Source organism: Macrotis lagotis, chromosome 4 (assembly GCF_037893015.1).
Source record: "Macrotis lagotis isolate mMagLag1 chromosome 4, bilby.v1.9.chrom.fasta, whole genome shotgun sequence".
NCBI lineage: Eukaryota > Metazoa > Chordata > Mammalia > Peramelemorphia > Peramelidae > Macrotis > Macrotis lagotis.
The window spans coordinates 83,233,869-83,261,096 of NC_133661.1; the positions used below are offsets into that span (position 1 = coordinate 83,233,869).

Sequence of the window (27,228 nt, forward strand, 5' to 3'; positions counted from 1 at the left end):
GTCTTTCTCCCAAGATTTATCCTGTGCCCTCTTCTTCTTATATATTATTTTGCTTGGTGATCTCAGCAGCTCCCATGGTTTCAATTATCTCTATGCCAATGAATCTCTGATCTATTTATCAAGCTCAAACCTCTCTGCTGATCTATAGTCTTGCATTTTTAAGTGCCTATTAAGTCATCTCTAATGGGATGTTCCATAGACTTTTCAAACTCAGTATGTCCAAATCTAAACTCATCATCTTTCTTCCTAAATCCTTCTCTCTCTTCCTAATTGTCCTAATAGTGTTGGGAGTACTATCATCCTCTTAGTCACTAAGGCTCAAACTAAGTTTTGCCCTTTGACTTCTCATCCTCATGCCCAATCAAATGCCAAGTTTCACAGTTTCACCTTCATAATCTCTCTTAAATGTGCCCTATTCTCTTCCCTGACTCCCCCACCCCACCCCAGCTCCTCATCAACTCAAACATGAACTACTGGTGAACATTTTGAGGGGAGCAGGGGAAGGAGGAAAGGTTCATCTTTGCCTCAAGGATCTCTCCATTCTATTCTATGTTCTACTTTGCTGGCAAAACGATCTTCTAAAGTAGAGGTATAAATGTTACATATATTCCTATCTAATCAACTCTGGCAGCTCCCTATCATCTCTAGGATAAAATATAAAAACATCTGGTTGGCATTCAAAGATCTTCATGGGGGTAGCTAGGTGGCACAGAGGATAAGTACCAGCCCTGGAGTCAGGAGTACCTGAGTTCAAATTTGGCCTCAGACACTTAATAATTACCTAGCTGTGTGGCCTTAGGCAAGCCACTTAACCCCATTTGCCTTGCAAAAACCTTAAAAAAAACCCCCAAAAGATCTTCATGATCTGCTTCCTTGACCCAATCCCCTCCCCGCAATGTTCTTAAACATTATACACTCTCCAACTCTCCACTTAGTCCATTTCCTATCCAGACATTTTTCACTTGTTGCCTCTCCTATGGCTGGGAAGCTCACACTCTCATTCTCTCTGTCTTTGTCTGTCTCTTTCTTTCTTCCTTCCTCCCTCCCTCCTCTTCATCCCTTTCCTTTCTGGTTTTCTTTAAATCCTAGCTAAAATTTCCCATTCTGGAAAAAGTCTTTCCCAATCCCCCTTAATATTAATGTGTTTACTCCATGATTATCTCTAATTTATCCTCTAAATATCTTGTTTGAAACAGACTCTTTTTCTGCCTGTTTTGTATCCCCCAGCATTAGGCAGAGTGCCTGATGGATACATTATAAATGCTTGCTAAGCTGACTTCAGAGTAACTGAGCACAGCTGCTGATAACTATCTCCAGTTGATCAGTTTGGTTGACCTTCAAATGCCACTGGCCTGCCTTTGAAGTTGACTTCTTTCTGTTTTCATTCACATCCAGGAATATAGTAAAAAAAAAAAAAAAAAAAACCATTGTCATAAATTTCTTGACAAAAAAGTAAAATATGAGATAAAAGGGTATTTTTCAAGATTATATAAAGGTATAGTACAGCAATATAATAGCAATATTGCTTTCTATTCATATGCTCATGTATAATTAATGGTACATTTATTATCTCATGAGATCTTCAGGTCTCCACAAGTGAAACTGGATTCAGGAGAACTGGTTTCCAGCCTTAAACTGTCCTGTTCTCACTTTACCTTTCTGAAACTTAAATTTTATTATCTGCAAAATTAGAAAACTGGACTATGACTTCTAAATTCTCCTTAAGATCTAATAATTTATGATGAAGTTGCTCTAAGGTTTTTAGTAAGGTAGAGCAGATAAAATTCTTCCTGAAGGTCATAAAGATAATTTATTGTAGCACGAAGACAAGAACTTGGTGTTCTCCATTTCCAGTGCTCTAGCCACTATGCTATATTGCTTAACAGTTTCAATAGTATGACTAGATTAATTTCATTTCCTTGCTAATTTCTGAAACTTCTCTTTTGATAAAGGTTTTAAAACAGAAATTCCCTCTTAAGTAACAGCATGAAACACAAATATAAATGACAAAAGACTAAGAGAAGCCGTAATTGGCCTTGATGGATTCTTGATGGACCATGTAGGCCAAAAGAACTAGGCTTTTAAAAGATTATAGAGATTAGGCAAGATGCTGTTGGAGTGGAGAAGAGAAAATCTTAACTGGTTTAAAAAAACAACAAAATTTGCAAACTACAGACCATATGAGCTTACTTTAATTCTTGAGTAAATTTTAAAATGTACAATTAAAGGGACAAGCAGGGAATGCCTAATGAATGCTCACAAGGAGGCAGCAGACTGCACTAAAATTAGACCATGAGAAATTAATCTTGTTCTTATTTTGATAGTCTTATTCAATCACCAATTTGATAGTCTTATTCAATCTAATCAATAGTCTGGATAAGGGTAGAGATGTCATACTTAGCAGATTTACAAATCAATCAATAATGACAAAAATAACAAATGACATAAATGATATAAACTATGAGGAATATCTAATACTGGGATATGAAAGCAGGATTCTAAAAAACTAGAATATTTGTTTAAAAGGCTATCTAAAAACATTTAATAAGGATAAATTAAAAATATTACACTTGGTTCAAAACATTAATTTAAAAATATATAAGGTGTGGAATGGCTAGGCATATTTGTCTAAAAAAGATCTAGGTCTTTTAGTGAACTTCAAGGTCAGTGTAAGTTAAGAATATGATATGGGAACCAAGAAAGCTTATGAAATCTTAGGCTACATTAAGAAGCCTGACAATTTTAAATGTGCCACAAGAAGAGTAGTAGTAAGTGATCATTTGATTACATATCCTTTCTAGAAAATTAACCTATTACTGAATAATTAAAACCTCATTATCCATAAGTTAACTTAAACAGAACAATGTATTTTTCAGGGACTGATTTTTATTTTACAATTTCACAATTTCTTGTTATTCTTTGATAGAAAAAATTAACAGAAACTTGTCTAATTTTAAGTCCTTTTCTTCATCCTTGAATTTTCAAATTAATTATATATGGTAATTAAGCAGTATCTTTTGAATCTTTATTTTTTTTCAAGGTTATTGCAAGGCAAACGGGGTTAAGTGGCTTGCCCAAGGCCATACAGCTAGGTAATTATTAAGTGTCTGAGACCAGATTTGAACCCAGGCACTCCTGACTCCAGGGTTGATGCTTTATCCATTACGCCACCTAGCCACCCCTTTGAATTTTTTTTAATATTTATTTGTTTGGTTTTGTTTTTTGCAATGCAATGGGCTTAAGTGATTTGCCCAAAGTCACATAACAAGATTAAATGTCTGAGATCATATTTGAACTTAGGTCCTCCTGACTCCAGGGCTGGTGCTCTATTTACTGTGCCAGTTAACTGCCCTGTATCTTATGATTCTTTTCATATATTTCTTTTCTTTTTCTTTTTTTTTTTTTTTTAGGTTTTTGCAAGGCAAACAGGGTTAAGTGGCTTGCCCAAGGCCACATGGCTAGGTAATTATTAAGTGTCTGAGACCGGATTTGAACCCAGGTACTCCTGACTCCAGGGCCAGTGCTTTATCCACTACGCCACCTAGCCACCCCCATATATTTCTTTATTTAATATTATAATCAAGTTTTTTTCAAAGTTGTTATGTTATCCCAGAGGTCTACTCAATATAAATTTCTGTTACATTATGCAATGAAAATTCATCAATTGAGGTCACCTCCATAAGTACCTCCTTATTCAAAAGGAAACAAGTGTCCTTTCTAAGTATTTATATCTTCGAGCTTCAAGAAAATTTACCGTGAGACAATGGAATGCCGCTGACCAGCAGGGATGCTTCCGTCTAGACGAAGATAGGTGATAGAAGGCAGGTGAGGCTTGAGAAGATCATGTTCTACAATGTCCAGCATGCTTTTAAGCTGGCAGAAAATAAGGATCCTATGCTGGGCCACAACAGCTTCTGTACCACTCTCTGAAGTACTGACATTTCCCAAACCACAGTCCAGCAGCAGCTTAAAAGAAAGGCGGAAAAAAATTGGTCAAAGGGCAGCTCAATAAATACTGTTCACTAAGCTCATTTTGTAATTAATGTTTATCTCTACAAGGAAAAAGAGAAATGACTTACCTGCTCTTCAGATTCTCTTAAAAGTATATCCATACCAGATTATCTCTGTGGGCTGCAATGTCACCCTGGAGAATCTGGGCCTAAGAGCTGCTCAGGCTTATCAGCCCATTGAATTTTCTGGGCCCCTCTTCAGGAGGGTACCTAATGGGCCTTTCTTCCCTTTCCTCAGTTCCTTGAGGCTCACTAGAGGGAACATATAGGTGCTCAATAAATGTCTGTTGTCGTTGATGATAAGGATACCCTGGGCCAAATAGTCCATGCAAGAGCATCAATATATAGAGGGTATAAGGAAAAAAATCATGAAGCAGCTCAATATAAAAAGGATTAAAATCTCCTTAAACGTAGGAAAGTAAAGTAAAACATACCTCTCCCCAAATTAAATAGCTAACACCTCTCTCAAAGTAGTTTGCTTCCCTTTAACTATAGAGCACTTTCCCTAAAATACTGGAATGAAGGGTTCCTTGGTGGAAAAATCAAGTATGGATGATGAATCTCTGGAGAATTCAGGTTATAGGCAAGTAAGCTCTATTTCTTCAAAGGTAATTAGCAACATCCACACAGTACCCAGTGTCTGGCAAGATTCCTATGTCATCTCATTGGCATCCCAAGATCAAAGGACTGTGTGACTCATTTATTATGAATTTTCACAATTGTTTTAATTCATGATGACTTGGAATGACACTTGTTTTCTTGATACAGTATTTGCTATTACTTTTCTCAAATCCCAATGTAAGTCTATGATAACCAGCTGTTAGGCCAGAAGGGACCTTAGGAGTCATCTAGATCAATTCTCTTATTTCAGAGCTGAAGAAAACAAGCCCAGAAAAGGATAAAAATTCTAATTTATATAGCCCTTTACAAAAAGGGAAAATGACTTACACCAAATCACTTAACAAGTGAAACTAAGACTAATTCTCTAAATATTTAGTCCAAAGCTGTTTCCTTCTTGGTAAACAAGTGTACTTTTTCAGTCTTACTTAAGACACAGCAATAGGACAGAGCTATTTTCCACATCCAAAACAAGACAAAGGTAAACAGTGCTTTCCCTATTACAAATATGAAGTGCTCAGAAACACAGGTTCTAAGGAGTTGGAAGGCATCTTCAAGGTTGTTTAGTCCAATAGCTCAACAAAATGTATCAATCTCTTCAGATTTCTGTCAAATGATCCTCTAGACAATATATTTTCTGTGACAGGAATAATCACTATTGCACAAGGGAACCACTGGAGAACTCAGTTGAAAAGTTCTTTACACAAAGATGAAATCTGTCTTGTAACTATGGCCCTAGTTCTGTGCTCTAGAGTGACATCTAAGTCTGATCCCTCTGCTATCATTCTTCTCTATTTTTATAGGTTAAAAATTCCCTTTCCTTCAATAACATGATTTCTTGATCCCTACATATATTCTGGTTGTGCTCTTCTGGATGGGATCATTTTTCAATGTCCCTCTTAAACTTTTAAATGCAATGGAACTATTAATACCTTCCTTGTTCTGGATGATTTACTTGTACTTACATTTTAAGATGGTATTATTTATTTTTTGGTGAGTCACATGTTATTGGTTGATAGTAAATTGGCAGTCAACTTCAACTACTACATATTCTTCATATGACCTATTTTTAATCAGATTTCCCCTATCCTGAACTTTTATAGAAGTTTTTGACTCTAAGAGCAAGATTTTGCTTTTCTCTCTAATGAACATGCCTTGAAATCATATGCTCTGATATGATCAGATTAGTTTAATGTCTTTAAAACTGATACTATTTACAACTGATTTTGTCCTATAATTGCCTAATTCATGGTTCCTTGTCTCTGAACTTAGTTCAGTAATGAGTTAAGTTTGGAAATCCTATTTTGTTCTTACCTTAAGGAAATCCTTGAGGCATTTGAGTGGTCATCAGGGAGTCTGCGCTAGTATTTTTATGCAATTAAGCTATCCTTCAATAGAATATCTGGTTTGCTGTCCAAAGCATGATGTTATATTTTTTTGAACCAAAAAAGCCTATAAAGTCCTGTTCTTTGCTCTCTGTTCCCCAAAACTATAAAAGAGAGCTGACTCCCTCATTTGGGGATCTTAGCTTTGCTGAGGAAGCTGAGATTCTACTAGTAAATTCATGTTTTACTAGTAAAGTGATCATGCTTTGTGCCTTATTTTAACTTGCAGCCCTTTGCCTTTAAGCGCTTACACTATTTTCTATGTATGGAATGCTTTGCCACTTTTTCTTGTTGAAATCCTCCCTACTCTGGATGCCAAGTCCTCTAAGAAACCATTTCTACCTCAATTAAGCATCCTGATGATGCAATAGATTAAGTGCAGGTATGGAGTCAGGAAGATCCCAGTTCAAATTCTGCCCTAAGGGACAAGCCATGGAATCTCTCTGGGTCTTCTTTTCCTCATCTGTAAAGTGGCAGTAATAATAGCACTTCCTTCCAGGTTTGTGAGGTGCTCTAGAAATGCTATTAGTTTTTTACAGAGTTCCATCCTGTGACTCCATAAAGTCCTTATTCCATAACACTATGTGCAAAATAAGGGAATAAGACACTAACTTTAAAGCCCTAGATTAAAAAATCACTGCAGGGAGAGAATTTTACTTCCTTAAACCTGGTCTCTCTCCAACACCCAACAGGGCACTTTAAACACAGCAGCTTGCTCAATAACTGTTTATCTTTGAGATTTTACCTCAATGTTTTTAGTGCAGTGTTCAAGTTTATTTGGGTAACTTAACATCTTGATTCCGATGTATTCGTTAATCCTTCAAGCTCTGTATCACTTTAATTGGACAGGAATGCTTTCTATGTCTTCTTCCAAATCACATCCACTGGCAGACTTCAGGAAAATTATTATAAAAGATTTTCTTACTACCTGCTCCCCTCCCCTCTAATCCATTTTTTGAAAATAGACTTAGAAGAAAGATTTAAGAAAGGAGATACATTTAGAGATATGCTATTTCTGTCCTGAGCCAGAAGTTTCACTGTTAATAACAAAGGAACTGAGGAAAAGGGGGGGGGATTATTGGAAACCCCTCCAGAGAGAATGACTGGGAATGTTCTTGACCTAAGTTCAACAATTCTAAACTTCAGAATTCCAGATACTCCAGGGTAGGAAGGAGCCCCCTAAAATGATAATCCAGCATGGGTAATCACCTTTGGAAAAAGGAATAATTTATACAGAAAACCTTAAAAAATACAAACAGTTCTTCAATAGTATATGAGTAGTAGTAAAAAGAGCTAATTAACACTATAACACTTCAAAATTTTATAAAATTGTCTGTTTTTCTCATGTTATAATTTCATTTTACTTGTCAGAATGTTTTCAAGCCATTATTTCCTCTAGATAATTTTGAAAATCAAATATCTCACTCCCAGTTTTCTCTTTCCTCCTTGAATATTTCTAGTTAAGAGATCAAGCAGGGCTGGTTAAGTAATAGTACAGGCTTTTCAATTTGGCTTAAAAACTACCCCAATATCAAATGCATGATGTATCTATGAAATAGTAAGACAGTGCATAAACTCCATCTACAGAATCTGTTGTATTTAGATCTTATTCTTAAATAAAAGGTTTTGATTCCTTTTTTTTTTTACATCATCCTATTCCAGATATACATCTTTGCCTAATCCTATATATAAGCTTCTCTGGTAAACCAGTTTAAGAAAAATCACAGACACAGCTGAGAGTATATGAACATTCCATGCTCTTAGTCCCCCACATCTCTTATTGAGAAGAGTGAAATATATTTCATTATTTTCCAGGACAAAGATTTAACATTACAATAATTTGACTTTTACTATTTTCTCCCCCATTTAACTACTATAGTCATTGTCTAGTTATTTAATTCTAAAATTAATGATAAAAAGCACATTAATGAAAAATGTGACTTATGGTACTTATATTCACTTTTTGAGATATCTCTACAGTTCTTAAAGAAAATCACAGTTGTTTGTTTTATGTATAATGTCATCAAGTAATCGATAGTCAAATTTTACACCCATTATAAAACAGCTTTTTGTACTGGGTTTTCCAGAAATTACTTCTAAGAAGTGTGCTTTAAGTTCAGTACATTTTTCTAGTGAAATTAAAGTATAGATCAAGAGAAATAAGAGCAAATGCATAAATGTAAATTACTATTTTCTGATCCTTAATCTATAGAAATTAGAAGTTAATGACAATTAGTTTTCTTTAGTACTCAAAGCAAAGCTTTTTTCTATTTAATCTTCATAAATCAGCATTAATGAAAATATATCCCATTTTAAATTAATATTAAAATGTAAAGTATATATCTCCATAATGCCTGATATTTCTAGACAAAGTAAATAATATATTGATGAAACCAAAAAGAACATACTTTTGAAGAAAAATCATTCATTATTCACTATTAATAAATATGTCATAGATCATATCTCTATACTTATCACTATTCTAATTACTTACTTGTTTCAAAGCAGAAAGTTTAGGAGCATGCTGAATATCTCGAAGAGAAGAGTTTTGAGCTGCCAGCTGTTCAGTAGTATTCTTAAATTCGGGGTGTTGGGCTGTTAAGACTAATGCTGGATGATTGCATAGTTTACGTAAATACTGTAATGCCTTTAACAGGAACAAAAAAAAAATTAAAAAAAAGAAAAGAGCTCATCCTAAAACACTGCCTCCAAAGAACAGACAAACTATTAAATTAGGTCATATTAATTATGCTACTATGGAAATCACTTACTGATTTGTAAGAGTGGGGACAATAATGAGAAACAAGAACCTGTGAGTCAACTGACCACTCTGGCCAGGACAGATGGATGTGGCACTAAGAAGTACTTGAGGGAGTATCTTTCACATCAAAGCCTCAAAAGACCCTTCAGCTCTAAATGCATAAACCTAAGGAGTCTTGAAAGGGAAGGAATCTTAACAGATAATTCCAGGTTTTCTCTGGTAAGGGAGAGAAGAAAGGTAAAGGGGGCAGGGTATAGGTGAAATTTTTATGGGACCATCAGGTTCTTTTTGCCTGTTGCCAAGAGGCATGCATACATCTTTTAACCACCAGCCTCCTCCTCTTTCCAGATCATCTTTGTCTTCCCTCTTTCCATCATCTTCCCTTCCCTAAGCACCTATCCCTAAGAAAATGAACAAAAGCACTCAAATCTAATCATATTATTTATATTCTGAAGACAATAAGGGAAAAGGTGATAGGGATCAAATATTTAGAATTGGAAGGGATCTTAGTGGTTATCCAGACAAGAGAAGCACAATGGCATGCCCAAGGTTAAGAAACAGGGGAGCTGGGATTCAAACCCAGGTCCTGACTCTAAACCCATTTCTTCTATTTCTATTAAGCAATGCCTTACATAGGTTGATAAACCACACTGTCTTCCTTCTCAACCCCCACAGGGATTCCATCACTTCCTTTCTTTTCATCTTCTGCCTATGTCTTGAGGTCTGCTTTAAAGCATCCAGGATTCTTGAGAGGGTTTTGATCCATTCAACAGGAGAAAGGGAGATGCATAAACCCTTTCTTCTCCTCTTCCATGCTCTGGGATTTTTTATAGTATATTTTAGCATGTGGCCTGAGAATTTTCTGTCAGAGATGATTGGAAGACTTTATGAAAGGAAAAGGGATCATTTGAAATTAACTGTCTCTTTTGCAAAACTATTTCTGGCAAAAAGAAACAATTGGCTCAAATCTTGACTCAAATGGCAGAGACATTTCTTTTCATGCTATGTGCCTGTAAGATTTAATTATTATTTTTAAAATAGGCCCTCTAAGCATCTTGAGAGTAGGATTTATGGTTCCCATTTTATTTCATGTATCCTTAGCCTATAGCAAGGGCATGGTGTTGGATATACATGGTGTTGAATAATCGATCAACTAAAATTTATGTCAATGTTTAATGTAAAACTTACCAGATGCAAGGAATCTAATGTATGCATTCTGACAATTGCATTTAATGAATCAACTGCAGTGTAAAGAAGAAACCTGTACCTGGAAGACGTGTCCTGTAGCCTTTAACTTTGGTTTTTCAGTCTCTTCGGCAAGTGCAGCTGTAGAAACGGTTTCATCCACATCACATTTGGCACGGGACTTAGCAAAATCTTCATACAGCTGAACCTGCAGAAATTCATCCCCCCCACATGTCAAAGGAGAGTCTACTGCAAGTAGTTCAAATCAGTTAATTACAAAGTTCAACAAATATGTAATTTAAGATTCCTTTCACATTAAGAAAATAAATGTTAAATTCTTTAAAAACTGTCTCTAATATTCAGTAGGTATAACACACTACATTTCACTGCAATTAATTTTTGATTCAAGGAATAGAATTCAGTTCAATTCAATAATTTACAAGTATATCTGCTATGTAAAAGGAGTTGGTCCCACACAAAACAGTCACATGCTCTGACCCTCATTAGCTGGGTGATCAGAAGAGAATCATTTTTAGCTCTTTGAGCTTTACTCATGGTGCTAGGCAAATATCAGGAGCCGCTAGGTGATTCAGGATAGTGTGGCTGGGTCTGGAGTTAGGAAGACCTGAGTTCAAATTCAGCTTCAGTCACTCACTAGTTCTGTAGGCCTGGGCAAGTCACTTTACATCAGTTGACCTTAATCTACTGAAGAAGAAAATGGAAAAGTATTCCAGTGTCTTTGCCAAAAAAGACCCACACACATTATTGCACAGGATTCGACTGCACTGCTGAGCAATAGCATGTGCCAGGCCCTGTGTTAAGCATTAAAGACACAAATAAAAACAAAGACAGACTTTGAACAATCAAATTGGGGGGGGCGGGGAGAAGAGAGGGAATAGGGAAAGTGGGGAAGTGTTCTAAAGAAGTCCCAAAGCACTGCAGTTGGTAAGAAATCAGCTGAACAATTGGGCTGAGCCCTCCTCTCTAAAGAGAGGCCTGGAACCTGATGGGGTGAGGGGTCCAGGCAGACTCCATCTTGGATAAGGAGCTTGTGGAGGGACCTGGAGACCAACTAAGACTGGTCTACTGAGCAGCACGGACTGATGAAGGGATTTCGTGTCTGATGATAAAAACCATGTCCTTGAAAGACTGATTTATGAGCCCAGGATGAAAAACTGACTATCAAATCCTGAAACAATCATGCACAGAATCTACTTTGAAACAGAAAAATCTAATGGATAATATTTTAGATTTCCAAACTGCCAATGAAGAGAGGGTCTGATTGGCTTACTCTGTATAGATGCATAACAGTGATCACAATGAGGTAATTCATACTCAAAATGAGAACTCTGGGATAAAGTACAATGTAATTCTAAATATTTAAAAGGCCTCAACAAGGTCCTTAGCTTTGGAAATATCATCCTGTAAGCAAGCACAGAAAAGTACTTGGAAGTGATATGGGGAGACTTTCCTCCCAGGTCAGAATGGCTGGTGAGCACACAGATCTCAACAATCACCACTTGCTAAACCCTTGGGGTGTAGACAGTCCCATCTGGTCTCACCACAGAGGTCATAGAGAACTTAGATGACACAGAACTTCCCAAAGGGTCTTAGTCTTTGCAGGGGGTGGGGGGGTAGTGAGAAAGGAAATGGGAATGTATAAGACAATTACAAAATAGTTTGTATGTACAAGACAATTTTAAATTATTGGTGGGTTCTAGGAGGTCTCAGCAGGGAAGATCTATTCCAACTTGGAAAAAGAAAAAGGGAAGGCTTCATTGAACAGGCATCATTTTAAAGCTTTAGGGATGGGGAGAGAGAAGTAGAACCAAGATGGTGGGGTGAGAGTAGAGCCTGGTTTGCGCCCTACAAAGATCTAGAAAATGTTCTAAAGAAATCCAAGAAAGTCACAGTGAGCCCCCCCCCCCCCCAAATCACGAAGGTTTAGGGAGACTTGAGAGATAAGTAGATACTGGGAATACTTCTGGTCAGAAGCCTGCTACTAGCCCTGTGACCCTGGACAAGTCACTACTGACCTTGATCTACTAGAGAATGAAATGACAAACCATTCCAGTATTTTTACTTTATTTTTGGCCTTTCAGTACCCAGGAACTGGAAAAAAAAAAAAAGACAAGGCACCAGAACAAGAAGAGATTCCAGAGGATCCATGAACTAGTACAGGGGTGGGCTGCAGTGAGTGTCATCTGATAATTCTGGGTCAAAAATTCAGAAAGAAGAACTCACAGCCCAGAGTGGAAACAGCACAAAGGTCCCAGTCCAAAGGGATCACTTCATCTACAGAACCTCCCCAACATAACCATTTGTGGATTAGGAAACTGCAAAGCTCAAACCAGGAAGGCAGAAAATAATGGTCTGCTGCTCAGACCCAAAAGTTGAGGAAATAAAGATGTCAGGTTCAAAGTGGCAGATTTTTCCTCTAGATAAATCTATTGTTTTGTTCACAACTGCCCTGGCCAGCTCCTGAAGAAAGGCCTAAACCTCCTCCTTTACCTCCTTCACATTCTCTGTTTGCCCCATTCAAAGTTTTCCCTATTTCTATCCACTTACCCATGTATGTTATCTCACACTTTCCAATTATCTCAGGGTCTCATCCTACACACCCAAGAAGTTGCCAAACTTTTTTGTTCTATTTCTACATTTCTTGTATCTGATGCTTTTTTTTACTCATGTGCTTTCCACACAAGTTCAAGGGCTAATCACCTCTCACTTTTACCACTGTCAACAATCTCCTCCTAATCTCCCTGATCCAAGTCCCTCTTCAATTCGATCGCCACATCTTTACCAAAATAATTTTCTCAAAGGACAGATCTTACTCTCCTACAATAAAATCCAATGGTTTCCTGTTGTCTTTAGGATCAAACATAAACTTCTCTGCTTGATTTTTATAGCCCTTCACAACTTCTCTCCAATCTACCTTCCCAGCTTCATTGTGAGCACTTCCCTTCCTAAGTCCAGTCAAACAGATGCTGTTTTCCCCCATGCCTGAAATGCACTTTCCTCTTACCTATGGCTCTATGAATTCCATGTATTCTTCAAAATTCAAAATAGCAAAAATTTGTGCTTTTACCTGAAGCTTTCCCTACAAGAAGCTAGTGCCTCTCCCCAACCCCTCCAATTATTTTGTATTTATATTGCATGTAACAACATATGTACATGCTGTTTCTTTGCAAAGATGGTAATCTCCCCCACAGGGCAGGGACTGCTTAATTTTAGGGTTTTGTATTCCTAGCCCCTAAGCAAGGTACCTGAAAAATAATAGGAAGCTTATCAATGACTTTGGATTTCCTGATTCTATTAGCATACATTCAAATGAGTAGGCGGCTTCCTCTGTGAATTTCAGCTTTTGAGAATACAACTTACCTGCAGAGGGCTAAGAGTACAGTAATAATCTTGAATAATTTTGGGTGGAAGATCTTGTAAAACATCCTCTTTCATTCTTCTCAACAGAAATGGGAGGACCTGGCGATGCAGTGCTTCCATAGCAAGAACTCCTATTATGGAGGGGAAAATATAGAAAAGATTCATTTCTATATATATGAATCTGATTATGATGAAAACGAAATGAAACTTGTGTTGAAGATTCTTTCTTACCTGCTTCTTGTTCTCGACTGGAGCTTCGAGCATCCCTACTTGCTAATATAGGTTTACCATAACGAGCTGCAAATTGACGTTCAGTACCTAAAAATCCTGGCATGAGGAAATCAAAGAGTGACCAGAGCTCCAAAACGTTGTTCTGAATAAAAATAAAAAGGTGGGGGAGAGAGGATGAAATACCAGCTAAATCTTAACACTAAAAATATTTCCTTTTTTAAGAAATAAATATTACTAAGGAAAACACATGATGATGCCTTAAACTCTTCGAAGTCTAAACAATGAACTCCTTGAAGACTGATCTATAGACAATAGCTAAGATTGAATAATAGATATGGATTTAACAGAGGAAGAAAGATTAGTGATAGTGTAAGGAGAGAACCTGAGAGTGGCAATGGAGAGTTAGGAGTATTCTAACTCCCCCACCTCTCATCATAAGGACTTGGTGGGGGAGGGAGAGGAAGAGAAGTCAGGAAATTCATGTCACCAGAACGAAGTCAAATCTTAGTGGAAAGCCAGAAGACAGGAGTATGAAAGAAAAAAATGTTAAGAATTCTGGTAAGATGCACAACTATTCAAATGACATTATTTCTCCCAAGTTACTAAATTCATATATTCTTTTTATCTGAGGTGAAGTCAGTTTGAAAAAGTAGCATTAAATGGGAAGAAGGCAGCTTCCTGAAACCCTGGAGTACTTTCCAGAATCCACTAATTTCTTTTCTCTACAATTTAACACTCTTGACCACTCTCCTCTACTTGTTCATTGCCACTAATTTTTCAGGGTCAATACTGCCTTTGTTAGTCAACTATTATTATTTCCTTCAACCCTTCCTTCCTATCCCATATAATCAACAGGTATATATTCTGCTTCAGAGGTATGAAGGTTTTAAACGGAAAATCTCTTGATAAAACAATCCAAGAAATCATGAATTTGGTTCAATATGAGATTGAATACTAACTATAAAAAAACTTCAAGCATTTAAATTTGAGTTTTATAACTTGTCAACAAAACAATCATTATTCAGACTTACTAACTATATCTACCAATATAAAATAGCAATAAAATCTGTTTACAATGAATAAATTAGCAACAATAATAGTGACTAATCAAAAAATGTATTAATAATTTTTTGAATTCTGAAAATAAAAATTTATTTTAAGGAAAATTTTGAAATAATATTATTAAAAGTAATGAAACATATTTGGTTATCACATACTTCAAAATATATATAAAAGCAAATAATTACCTGGATAGGTGTTCCAGAAAGAATGATCCTATAATTTGCAGTTAACTGTTTTACAGCTTTTGATAATTTTGTTTTCCCATTTTTGATGACATGGCCTTCATCAAGAATACAGTAGTTAAATTTAATGTTTCTGGAAGAGGAAATAGGAAATTTTTGCATCAGTCAAATTGCCTGCTGTGCATATATCACTGATTTAAGCAATCATGAATCTGTACAGTATCTTAAAACAGACGTGTCAAATTTCAGGTCAAAAAGTCACTAAAAGTCACCTGCCTCTGGCTCTTCTCCTTTCTAGCACAAAGTGTTAACTACACTAAAGAGAAAAAAAAAAGATGAAGGTAACTTGGGCTATCACTCTGCCTTTCTATCTCTGCTGTCTGCTTCAACAAAGGGAAAGGAGGAATAGCAGAACAAACTCTTTTTACTGCATTTTGGCTGCCTTTCACTCACTATTTAACCTTCCTAGCCTAGTCACCATATTCTATAATTTGTCTTCATCCATTTAAATTTGTTTTACTTAGATCAAATTCTATAAATCACTCCAAAGCACTCTTAGCCCACCCCATCGGGCACTACCCCAGGCCATCCAAGTAGTTTGGGAGCACAAGATTTGTTCCTGCATTCCAAACTAAAACTCTGTTCTATGGGGAAATATGATCACTTTAATGAACAAGGATTACTAGAATACTAAATACCTCAGGTGTTTAAAAAATGTTTTTGGGTCAGACATGATATTATTGGTGTGGTAAACTGTTATATAAACTCCCTCTGTTTATAGATAAGTAACTTGTCTATACATTAGAGAGCAGACCTGGGGCACTAAAAGATTAAGTGATTTATTAAAGGAAATATAGTATGTAGTATGTTTGAGAGGCACTGAACTCAGGTCTTCTTGACACAAAGGACAAATTATCTTTAAATTTTTTAGGGTAGTTGTGGTATATGATAGTGATGGAATACTATTGTGCTATAAGAAATAAGGGGGGGGGGCAGCTAGGTGGAGTAGTGGATAAGTGGATAAAGCACGGGCCTTGGAGTCAGGAGTACCTGGGTTCAAACCTGGTCTCAGACACTTAATAATTACTTAGCTGTATGGCCTTGGGCAAGCCACTTAACCCCATTTGCCTTGCAAAAACCTAAAAAACAAACAAAAACAAAACAAAAACAAAACAGAAATAAGGAGGGGAACAGTTTTAGAAAAAAACCTGAAAAGATTTCTATGAACTGAGCAGAATCAGGAGAACAAAGTAACAGAAGTATTCTAACAATGATCAACTATGAAAAATTTAGCTAACTTTATCAAAACAATCCCAAAGGACCCATGATTTAAAAAAAAAATGCATCAGAGAGAGAAGTGATGACCCCTGAATACAGACTGAAGTATATTTTCCTTCTTTAAAAAAAAGTTTTTTAGGAGTATTATGTTTCTTGCCTTCTCAATGGGTGGGAGAGAGGTTGGAGGAAGAGAAAATTTGGTACTGAAAATAATTTTTTTTAAAAAAATGTAATAGGGTTAAGAGACTTTTATGGTTTGGTTGTGGAACTTAATCCTCAAGCAAAGTATTTTCTGTGAGGAAGGAGATTATGAACTAAAGTAGGAAGTATATAATAGAAAGAGCAATGGAATCAAAGTCAAATGAGTTAAGTTTTATTTTCTGCTCTGATAACTTGCATTTAATTTTGGGCAATTAATTTCCTCAAAAATAAGTCTTTGTTTCCTGATCTATAAAATTAAGGATATGATTGTACATTATCTCTAAATTCAACTTTAGTTCTAAACTCTCAGAATTCTGTTGTGACAAGATATGTATGCATTCTGAAGTTTTTTTTTCTTTTTGTTTAGTTTTTGCTAGGCAATGGGGTTAAGTGACTTGTTCAAAGCCACACAGCAAGGCAATTATTAAGTGTCTGAGGCTGGATTTGAACTCAGGTACTCCTGACTCCAGGGCCGATGCTCAATCCACTGTGCCACCTAGCTGTCCCTTGAAGTTTTTCTTAAGCAAACTTTTAGGAAACAATCCATTTGTAATTTAAGATTTATCAGCATCTAAAAATTAAATATATTTAGAATTTTCTACATAGAAAGTTTTAAATTCTTACTTAAAAAAGTCTATGTCATTCCGAACAACATCATAAGAAGCCACTATCAGATTATGTTTTTTGACTTGGTGCTGTAACCTTTAAAAAAAAAATAAAGAAAAAAGTGTAGATAAGCAAATGTTTTAGGTACTAAATTTATCATTTTTTAAAAAAAGTATTTCCATTTCAAACAATGGGTGAAAAATTTCTCATCATCAGAGATCTTACCTTATTCTTTCAGTTGGCGGTCCAGTGTAGTGCAAAGGATTGAGATACTCTTTGGAACAAAATTTACCCACTTCATCTACCCAGTGACCTGTCAGAGTGGGAGGACAAACCACCAACGATGGAAGTGGCATGCATTCCGCTAATTTAGATCTTGCATATTCCTGGGCTCTTTAGAACATCAAAAACCATTAAAATTACCAACTTTTAAAAATTTCTCAGAATCTTCAAGTCTGGTAAAATTAATTTTTTAATTACCTGAAACAGTGGTCTCCTGCAAGAATGCAAATAGACTGTAATGTTTTTCCTAAACCCATATCATCACAAAGAATTCCATGAAGTTTATACTTATTAAGAAATGCCAACCAATTCACACCATCCTATAAGTTTTGAGGGAGGCAGAAGGGAGGAAAAACATTGATGAACTGATCAAAATTTTTATTTAGGGAAAATACAGAATAATCTTTATATGAATATGAAATATTACCTGTTGATATTTTCTGAGTTCAGCCTTAATTGGAACTGGAATTTTATAATTTTCTAATTTTTTCCCATCCAACAATTGCTCCAAGAAGTGCCGCTCTTTGGCCTTCAACTGGATTAATTCTTCTGACATATTTGGAGGGTCAGGAATGCCTGCCTAAAATGATTTTTTCCTTTGAGTTTTTCTAATTAAAACCATAAATAAGCTTATTTGCAATAAAGTTATAATTCTCACCTACCAAACTGATAAGCAAAATTGATTAATCACAAATTCTATAATCATATAGACATATACTGTAATTTAAATTGAAATTTTCACTATAATTCTGAAAATCTGGAAAAAATACAACCTCAATCTAGGGAATCTGTGAAAAGACTGAAATTGCTATTCAAAGATTAAACATGTCAAAACTTTAAAAATATTTTTTAAGTACTAGGCAAGATTTTCAGAATTTTCTTCCCAAAATATGACTTATGGTGTCCAAAAATCCAGGTTATATATGAAACAATATTTAAAATGTTTTAATTAAAGGTTAATATCAAATTCACAATCCCAGTTGCTGAGACCTTAGGATCTCCCATAATCTTTTTTTTTTAAGTTAAGTGGCTTGACCAAGACCACACAGTTAGGTAATTATTAAGTGTCTGAGCCCAGATTTGAACTCAGGTACTCCTGACTCCAGGGCCAGTGCTCTATTCACTGCGCCAACTAGTCGCCCAAGGATCTCCCCAAATCTTAAGAAATATAATGAAATTCCCCAAACAAAACACATATGGGTTGTGAGTGCAATCAAAATTCAAAAAAGTTTGAACTCAGCAGCTCACAGTTGATTTTAAGCCTTATGAAAGACAATATTAAAGTATTTCGTTATTAGCTTCAGAATGTACAAAAATAAAGCATCAAAATTAATTCTAATAATGTCAGAATGGAAAAAAAATCATGACATTTTGCTTCTCTCTTTCTCTCAAATTGGTACAAGGGCTGTGAATAAGCTGGAGAAACAGATGTAAGGAGGAGGGAATTAAGAAGGGAGGAGGGAAATAAGGTCCGGAGCTATCCCGAGAGCCCCTGAAACTCAATGATTTTAGTCTATATTCCTCCAGACTTTTAACAAACATTAGCAATTGAAAATTAATGTATGATATGACATAGAACATATATGTAATAAACAGAATGACTTCTGAGTTATAGAAAATTATCATCTAGAAAAATATTTTTATAAATCTGCTTTTTTTTTTAAGGTTTTTGCAAGGCAAATGGGGTTAAGTGGCTTGCCCAAGGCCACACAGCTAGGTAATTATTAAGTGTCTGAGACTGGATTTGAACCCAGGTACTCCTGACTCCAGGGCCAGTGCTTTATCCACTGCGCCACCTAGCTGCCCCCAAGAAAAATATTTTTATAAATCTAAGACTGAAAAGAAATGAGTTAAAAACATGGTTAATTTTTCATTAGTACCAACTATTTTTATTTTGCTCTTCTTTGTCAATTATAAAACTGCTAATAGATATATCCCACAAGTATATGAAAGTATAACATTACATTTGGACAGCACCCAAAATGTTAAAGGTCACAAAGAACTTTATATACATTGTCTTTTTTTGATTCTCATTACAATGTGAGGTAGGGAGTATTGGCATTATCCCTACTATATAAATGAGGAAACAGTCTATGAAAAGCTTCTACTTCCCCTAAGTATAAGGGTTAAAAAACTGTCAGAATTGGTCCTCAAAATTAGATCTTCTTGTATTTAAGTCCAATTCTCTGTCTTCTGTAACACGCTATCCTTCTAATAACTTATTGCCTCATGCTGAGACCAAAGTAATGTCCCAAATGGTTTCCCTAGTCCTACGTTGTTCAAGCTGCAATTCATCTTATACATTTAAAGACTGACAGATTCATTTCCAAGCATGGTTTTCATCATGGTAAAAAATATAAGATCACAGATACAAAATGCCAATACAAGACACCTAATACTAGAGTTTAGATTCATAAACACAATTTAAATTTTTTTGGGGAAAAAGAAAAAGCACACTTAATCCTGGAATTTATTTTGATAGACAATATATATTTGTACAAGGGAGTTTTGGTTTTTCTGCATTCTCAATGAGGAATGGGAAGGAGAGAAAGAGAATCTTTCAGTTACCTTCATTTCACAAAAAAATGGAGTTACAGAGAGGACTGACTGGTCAGTTAGTAAACAAGATTTTATTAAGCAACTAAGATTGCCGGGCATTGAATCAAATGCAGGGGATATGAAGAAAGACAAAAATAAAAACAAACATTTCCTGTACTCAAGGAGTTCACCTTCTAAAAGGCAAGGCAAACATGCAAATAAGTATGTATGTACAAGGTGTGTCTGTGTGTGTATATATGCACATATGCATGTATACAGATATGAAAATATGAGATAACTGACCACTAGCTTATTGATCTTTATACGTGCATATAAACAAATTTACATACAATGTAAATGAAGGTAACATCAGAGGAGAGGAACTAGCACGTGGAGGAGACTGGAAAAAGCTTTTTAAAAAAAGTAAAATCCAAAGTACATCTTTAATGAAGCCAGGGAAGTCAGAAAGTATAAAAGGAGATTATTCCAGGCATGGGGGATAATCAGTGAAAAGGTACTGAGTCAGGAAAATGTTGTGCACAAGGAACAGTAAGGTAGGGAGAGAACAGATTACAAAGGATTTTTATCTGATCCTGGACATAATAGGGCACTATTGGAGTTTACTGAATAAGTGGGTGATATGGTGAGACTTGTGCTTTAGGAAGACTGATTTGATAGCTTTGTGGAGGATGAACTGAAAGGGAAGTGTATTTGTATGGTGGTGGTGGTGGTGGTGGTGGTGCAATCTGAGGCAGAAATTAATCAAAAAGTTATTGCAATAATTGGGATGAAGTTGATAAAGATCTGCACCAGTATGACAGTTGTGTCAGTGGTGAGAAGAGGAAATATAAAAGAGAAGCTGTGAAGGGAGAAACTTAGCATGAGTTTTACATGTGCAGTAAGAATGAATGAGTCAAAGATGACACCAATGCTGCAAGCTTGGTAAACTGAGAGAGATGAGGGTATCTTTGACATTAATAGGAAGCTCAGAAGACAGGATGATTTATTGCTTTTGTTGTTGATGTTGTTTTTTGTTTTTTTTAGGTTTTTGCTAGGCAATGGAGTTAAGTGGCTTGCCCAAAGCCACACAGCTAGGTAATTATTAAGTGTCTGAGGTCGGATTTGAACTCAGGTACTTCTGACTCCAAGGCCAGTGCTCTATCCGCTACACCACCTAGCTGCGCCAAGACAGGATGATTTAAAGACTCAAAAGTTTTGACATGTCAAGTCTGAAATGTTTACAGGTTATATCTATTTGAAGATGTCCAAAGAGGCAGTAGATAATGTTGGACCAAATGATAGGAGAGAAGTTATGGCTAAATAAACATCTGAGAATCATGTACATAAACATAATTGAATCCATAGGAATTGAAGAGATCTCCAAATAAAATGGTGTAAAGGAAGAAGAAAAGAGGACCCAAGGCCCTGTGAAACACCCACTATTGGCAAGCATAATCTGAAAGAAAACAAAAGAAAACTGCAGAGTAGATATGTAGGAGTGTATCACAAAAAACAGAAATAATCAAGAAGAGGGTTATCAGCAGTATGAAAGGCTAAGAGACATTAAGAAGAATGGAAAAAAGGTCATAACATACTAGTAATTAAGAGATCACTGGTACAAAAGAAATGTAGTAAATTCTGAAACAATTTTTACAACTAGTACTTCTGACAAAGGACTCATTTCTAAACTATATAGAGAACTGAGTCAAATAAAAAAAAAAACCAAGCCATTCCTCAATTGACAAATGGTCAAAGGATATGCAAAGGCAATTTACAGATGAGGAAATCAAAGCAATCCATAGTCATATGAAAAACTGCTCTAAATCACTACTTAGAAAAATGAAAATTAAAGCACCTCTGAGGTACCACCTCACACCTCTCAGATTGGCCAATATGACCAGAAAGGACAAGGATCAATGTTGGAAGGGATGTGGGAAATCTGGGACACTAAAGACATTGTTGGTGGAGCTGGGAACTCATCCAACCTTTCTGGAGAACAATCTGGAATTATGCCCAAGGGCAACAAAAATGTGCATGCCCTTTGATCCAGCAATGCCACTACTGGGTCTATACCCTGAAGAGATGATGAAAAAGGGTGAAAACATCACTTGTACAAAAATATTCATAGCAGCCCTGGTTTGTGCTGGCAAAAAATTGGAAATTGAGTGAATGTCCATCAATTGGGGAATGGCTTAATAAACTGCGGTATATGTATCTGATGGAACACTATTGTTCTATTAGAAACCAGGAGGGATGGGAATTCAGGGAAGCCTGGAAGGATTTGCATGAACTGATGCTGAGTGAGATGAGCAGAACCAGAAGAACACTGCACACCCTAACAGCAACATGGGGCTAATGATCAAACTTGATGGACTTGCTCATTCCATCAGTGCAACAATTCGGGATAATTTGGGTATATCTGCGATAGAGAATACCATCTGTATCCAGAGAAATAATTGTGGAGCTTGAACAAAGACCAAAGACTGCTACCTTTAATTTTTAAAAAAAAAAACACCCGTTATCTTGTTACATAATTTTGCTCTTATAACTTTATTTTTTTCCCCTTAAGGATATGATTTCTCTCTCATCACATTCAACTTAGATCAATGTATATCACAGAAATAATGTGAAGACTAACAGACTACCTTCTGTGGGGGATGGGGGGAGGGAAGCGAGATTAGGGGAAAAATTGTAAAATTTAAAATAATTTTTTTTAAAAAAAGAGAGATCACTGGTAGTTTTAGAGATATCATTTGAATGATGAGGTTAGAAGATAGACTCCAGAAAGTGTAAAACAGAGCGAAGAGGAGGCACCAAATATAGATGACCTTCAGAAGGAATTCAGCCACAAGAAAGAGTACACAAGTACCTGATATCAGACTTAAAACTAGAATTTACAGAATCTCAGGCCAGTGTTTTTCCTACTATGGCACCAGCTTATCTTCTCTGGATTGCTTCCTCTTACCCTTTTGAGAGGCAATAACACTAACACTGGTAGACACATTACCTTTGCCTCTGTAACTTTTTTTTCAGAGCTAGCCAAAATTTAGCAGGGATACTGCTTATTTCAGAAGTCACCTAGTACTACTAATACAGCTACTACATACCAATACATAATCAAAAAGCTGCTAACAGTCACCTCCACCTGGTTCAAAATTCAGTCTTTGACTTCCTTTAGGATATATGCCTAGTAAGGTGATCTCTCGTTCAAAAGGTATGGACATTTCAGTTCTGATACAATGTTTAGACAGTAACATGAGCACATAAGAAAGGGTTAGGAAATAATATCATGGGGGAAATTCTAATTGAAAGAGGTGAAATTTGAGTTATATTATGAAATATGGATGGGATTTTGGATAGGTAGAGAGAAAAAGGACAAGTAATTCTAGGGAGAGGGAAAGATATGAGAAAATAAGAAAAAGAATGGATTATGGGAACCTAGAATAAGTGAAAGGTAAGGTAAGTGTATAAGGTAAGACCTCCAGGTCTGCATTTTGAATCCACAGTGTATTAATCTCTGAGAAATTTTCATTATCAGACCTTTATCACAGATATCTGAATCAAGGATTTTTTTTAAAAAAAAAATCTGATAACTTTCCTTCTTTTAGTAGTTGCAATGACTTTGCATATTTAAAATTTCTTTTCCAATTTCATACGCCAAATTATTTTATTTCTGGATATGATCTCTATCCTATTTTTGGTTAATTCTCACACTAACCATAGCTTTCAATGTTACCTGCAAACTTAAACTTTTTTTTTAAGGTTTTTGCAAGGCAAACGGGGTTAAGTGGCTTGCCCAAGGCTGCACAGCTAGGTAATTATTAAGTGCCTGAGACCGGATTTGAACCCAGGTACTCCTGACTCCAGAGCCGGTGCTTTATGCCACCTAGCTGCCCCATAAACTTAAACTTTTTAAAAAATTCTTTTTCAAGCATTTATAGAATTATAAAATATTTGATACAATAAAATAAGAAAAGATACCACCTTTTCAATTTACCTCAAGTGGCATTAGCCTAATTAATGTTGCAAAGCACTGTGTAGCCATGAACCGTACACTGTCTGTCTGATCACTCATTCTGCCCAATACAGGTACAACTAAAAGAACAATATATGGGACAATGCCAACATCCAATTGTTCCATTACAGCTTCAATAAATTATTAAGGATAATTTCAGTTGATTCTGGGTCTAATCACACCAAGCAATATAATCAGAAACATTGAGATCACTATATTCACAACACAGCCTCACAATATCCTCTGAAAGCATTTAAAAATATTTTTCATTAATACATAGCCTTTTAAGCTAGTAAACTGAGACACAAAATTTTAATTACACATGCAAAAGGTTCATTTCATTGTAATATTCTTTCATAAAGAACTAATAATATTAATATTGTAGATTTAACCTCTAACAGATTACTTACTATCCTGGAGAGGTAAAGAGAAAAATGTGGAACTCAAAATAACCTTACCAAAAATGAATATTGGAAATTATCAACAAGTAACTAGAAAAAATAAAATGAAAAAAGTAGCATGTTTTAGATAATTTCAGAATTTATATAAATTAAAGGCAATTTTGTGACAGTATTTGAAAATACTATCCATCCAAAATTTTTTTTAACTTTATTTATACTTAAGGCATTGAGGTTAAGTGACTTGCTCAACTATCCAAAAAATTTAAAACACATTTCATTCTTAGAAGAATCAAGTTGAATCAGATTGAATCAGTATCAAGATTGGCCTTTTCTTTCAATATCCATTTTTTGTTGTTATTTGCAAGGCAGTGGGGTTAAGTCACTTGCCCAAGGTCACACAGCTAAGTGTCTGAGGCAAATCTGAACTCAGGTCTTCCTGACTCCAGGGCTGGCGCTCTATCCACTGTGCCACTTAGCTGCTTCTCAATATCTATTTTTAAATGGAATAGATTTTAAATCTATTTAAAATCAAGATTTGTTTTAAAAAAATATGTAATTTAGTTATTCAGAGTAATTATTAACATAGGTAGATCACTATGGGCATGCAGAAATCTCAAATCCGGAAGGTACCCTTCTCATTTCCTTAAATGCGTTCAATTTCCCTACTTTTTAAATTCAGAATATCAGGGGAGTTATTAGTATCAGGAAAAAAAAAATCTTTGTCATTCAAATGCAGAGTTGTGGAGACTTAACAATTTATTGCTGTTTTGCCAGATCAGCCTTATCTCAAAATCCCCTGCCCTGAATAAGATGGAAAGTAGTTGAAGTGGTACTATTAATATTATATTATGGTTAAATTATAAAATAAATGAACAAAAATTCTTTCCTCTAGGGACCTAATTACCATCTATAATCAGCAAGCCTCGCTTAAATCCAATTCATCTGCATATCATGGCAATATCTACTTGACATCATGATCTTCTTTGAGATGAAGGACAAATATCAACAACTATAATACTCTCCCCATGATAAAATAAGTACTAAACACTTTACAAATGAATTTTTTAGGACCTAAACATTACCTTAATAGTTGTCTTAAAATAATTTTTGAATTGTGATTAGACTGAATTTTTCAAACAATATTTTTGTAGGCTGGAGGAATGCCTATTAGAATACTTGGTTATGAGCATGTTTGGGGAAAGTGATTTAGATTTGTGATGTCATGAGTATGAGATACTCCATGTGAAACTCTGATACAAAAATTCAAACAGATCATTTACAAATAAGCATATTCATCATGTAAATACATTACTTTTGTCTACAAGGTCTTGTAATTCAAAATTTTGATTGGCTCAAAAGTACTCAAAATCAGCAGTCACTTTTAGTGTTTTCCAGACTCTTTTTAAAAAGGATACAGGCAAGTGCTTCAATTGCACCTTCTTGCTTGGTACTATCATCAATGGCTCCTATCCACGGAAGAACTTTCTCTAAAAACATATTCATGGTTTCCATGGTAGCTATTTTGCTCATGACTCCTACACAACGAGCAGCCATGTGCCTCACTGCTGTGTTGGGGTACTGAAGGCACATGTAGAGATGGGGCAAATGCTGGACCAACTGGAAAGAAAAATTCAATTAGAACACAAATTATGCCACAAATAGACCTCAGCACTATATTCAGATGGGTGGTTAATAATCTAAAATGATTACCATTCCCCTCACTTTCCTAAGAGATCTCAAAGGTAGTAAAATGTATCATGGATTTCTCAAAAGAAGTTTTGCTCAGAATTTTTGTTGGCAGGGACAATGAATTCATTAGTGTAAGACGCTAAGAAAGTTTAGGTGACTCCCCCATGATCACACAGCAGCTCTGTGGTTCAGTGGGCGTGCCCTCTAGGCACAATCCATGCCCTCTCTTAACTTCATTTTAAAAACAAACTCCCACAAACAGGAACTTCTCATATTGAATAGCAATAAATCACAATGATTAAGTTTCTCTTTAAGGTGAAAAAAGTCAGAATCACTAGTTCTTCAACTACCTTTCTAGGATATTCAGTATCTCCTTTCTCCAACTTTGTCCAGAAATCTATAATTCTCTCTAAAGGTTTGTCGATTAGAAAATAAAATGGAGTTTAATTCCACAAAAGGATTAATAAGGAAATATTTTACATGATTGAACATATATAATCTATATCAGATTGCTTACCATTTCAGGAAGAGGGGTGGGGGAAGGGAGAGAATTTGGTACTCAAAATTTTTGAAAGAAACTGTAAAAAAATAGTTTTTACATGTAATTATGGAAAATAAAAAATTATTTTTTAAAAAGTTAAAATTAAAATGGGGGCAAGATACAAACAACCTCTCCCTCCAATTTAAAATAAGACATTTGTTTTTCAATGTGGTCAACATTTTGTAATTTGTAAGAGACTGTGCTTGTTTGTTACAAGATTTTTGTTTTTATTTTTTGTTCAATGGGATGGGAGTGAGTAGGAGGAAAAGGTTAGAAATAGGGTTCCTTTGCCCATAAATGATAATACTTACAAAGAAGAACAAAATCTACTATGATATTCAGTTTCATGAATATTCTTTTCTCCTGTTCCATAACAGCTATAGAAATACTCATTTAATTTGATGTTTAAATTCAGAATAAAAGGAAACTAAAATAGGAAAAGATAGTATAAAGTCTAAGAGAAGAAAAAAAAAGCTTTGCTTCTTCTGAATCTTATAGCAGTCAAGAAGCAACTGTAGAAACTCCATTTCTATGCCTAAAAAGTAAAACTCTAAAAAGTAAAACTCTTGGTAACATCAGAAAGGGAGGATAGGGAAGACAGTTATGGTTTCATTACATCTCTGGTCACCAGGGCTGATGTTTTTTGGAGGTTTCAGAAAACAATGAGATGACCTTTCATTACATTTATCTATCTTTTCTACACTTAGCAGTGTATAATGTAGCCTGCAATTAATTAGCTGTGTTTCATGTATCCTGCAATTCAAGTAATAGAAATAGAAACTAAGATTGAACCTACTATAATTTCATAAGTATAAGGAAATCCAAATGAGGAAATTCCTCCCAATACAAGTTAGAACTTTCC

At 35.4% G+C, this 27,228-nt stretch overlaps 1 protein-coding gene across 6 annotated transcripts in view; it reads right to left on the reverse strand.

The window, feature by feature from the left end:
• BTAF1 (B-TFIID TATA-box binding protein associated factor 1) overlaps positions 1 to 27,228 on the reverse strand; it is a 115,760-nt gene that overhangs the window by 9,553 nt on the left and 78,979 nt on the right. For all 6 annotated transcript variants that reach the window (XM_074233382.1, XM_074233381.1, XM_074233384.1 and 3 more), the window contains 12 exons: positions 25,552 to 25,753; positions 23,718 to 23,866; positions 17,610 to 17,762; positions 17,381 to 17,502; positions 17,126 to 17,293; positions 16,919 to 16,996; positions 14,819 to 14,948; positions 13,572 to 13,713; positions 13,341 to 13,471; positions 10,042 to 10,167; positions 8,508 to 8,660; positions 3,755 to 3,966 (listed from right to left, as the gene is read on the reverse strand). In XM_074233382.1, coding sequence (XP_074089483.1) covers positions 3,755 to 3,966; positions 8,508 to 8,660; positions 10,042 to 10,167; positions 13,341 to 13,471; positions 13,572 to 13,713; positions 14,819 to 14,948; positions 16,919 to 16,996; positions 17,126 to 17,293; positions 17,381 to 17,502; positions 17,610 to 17,762; positions 23,718 to 23,866; positions 25,552 to 25,753 — 1,766 coding nt within the window. The remainder of the gene's footprint in view (positions 1 to 3,754; positions 3,967 to 8,507; positions 8,661 to 10,041; positions 10,168 to 13,340; positions 13,472 to 13,571; positions 13,714 to 14,818; positions 14,949 to 16,918; positions 16,997 to 17,125; positions 17,294 to 17,380; positions 17,503 to 17,609; positions 17,763 to 23,717; positions 23,867 to 25,551; positions 25,754 to 27,228) is intronic.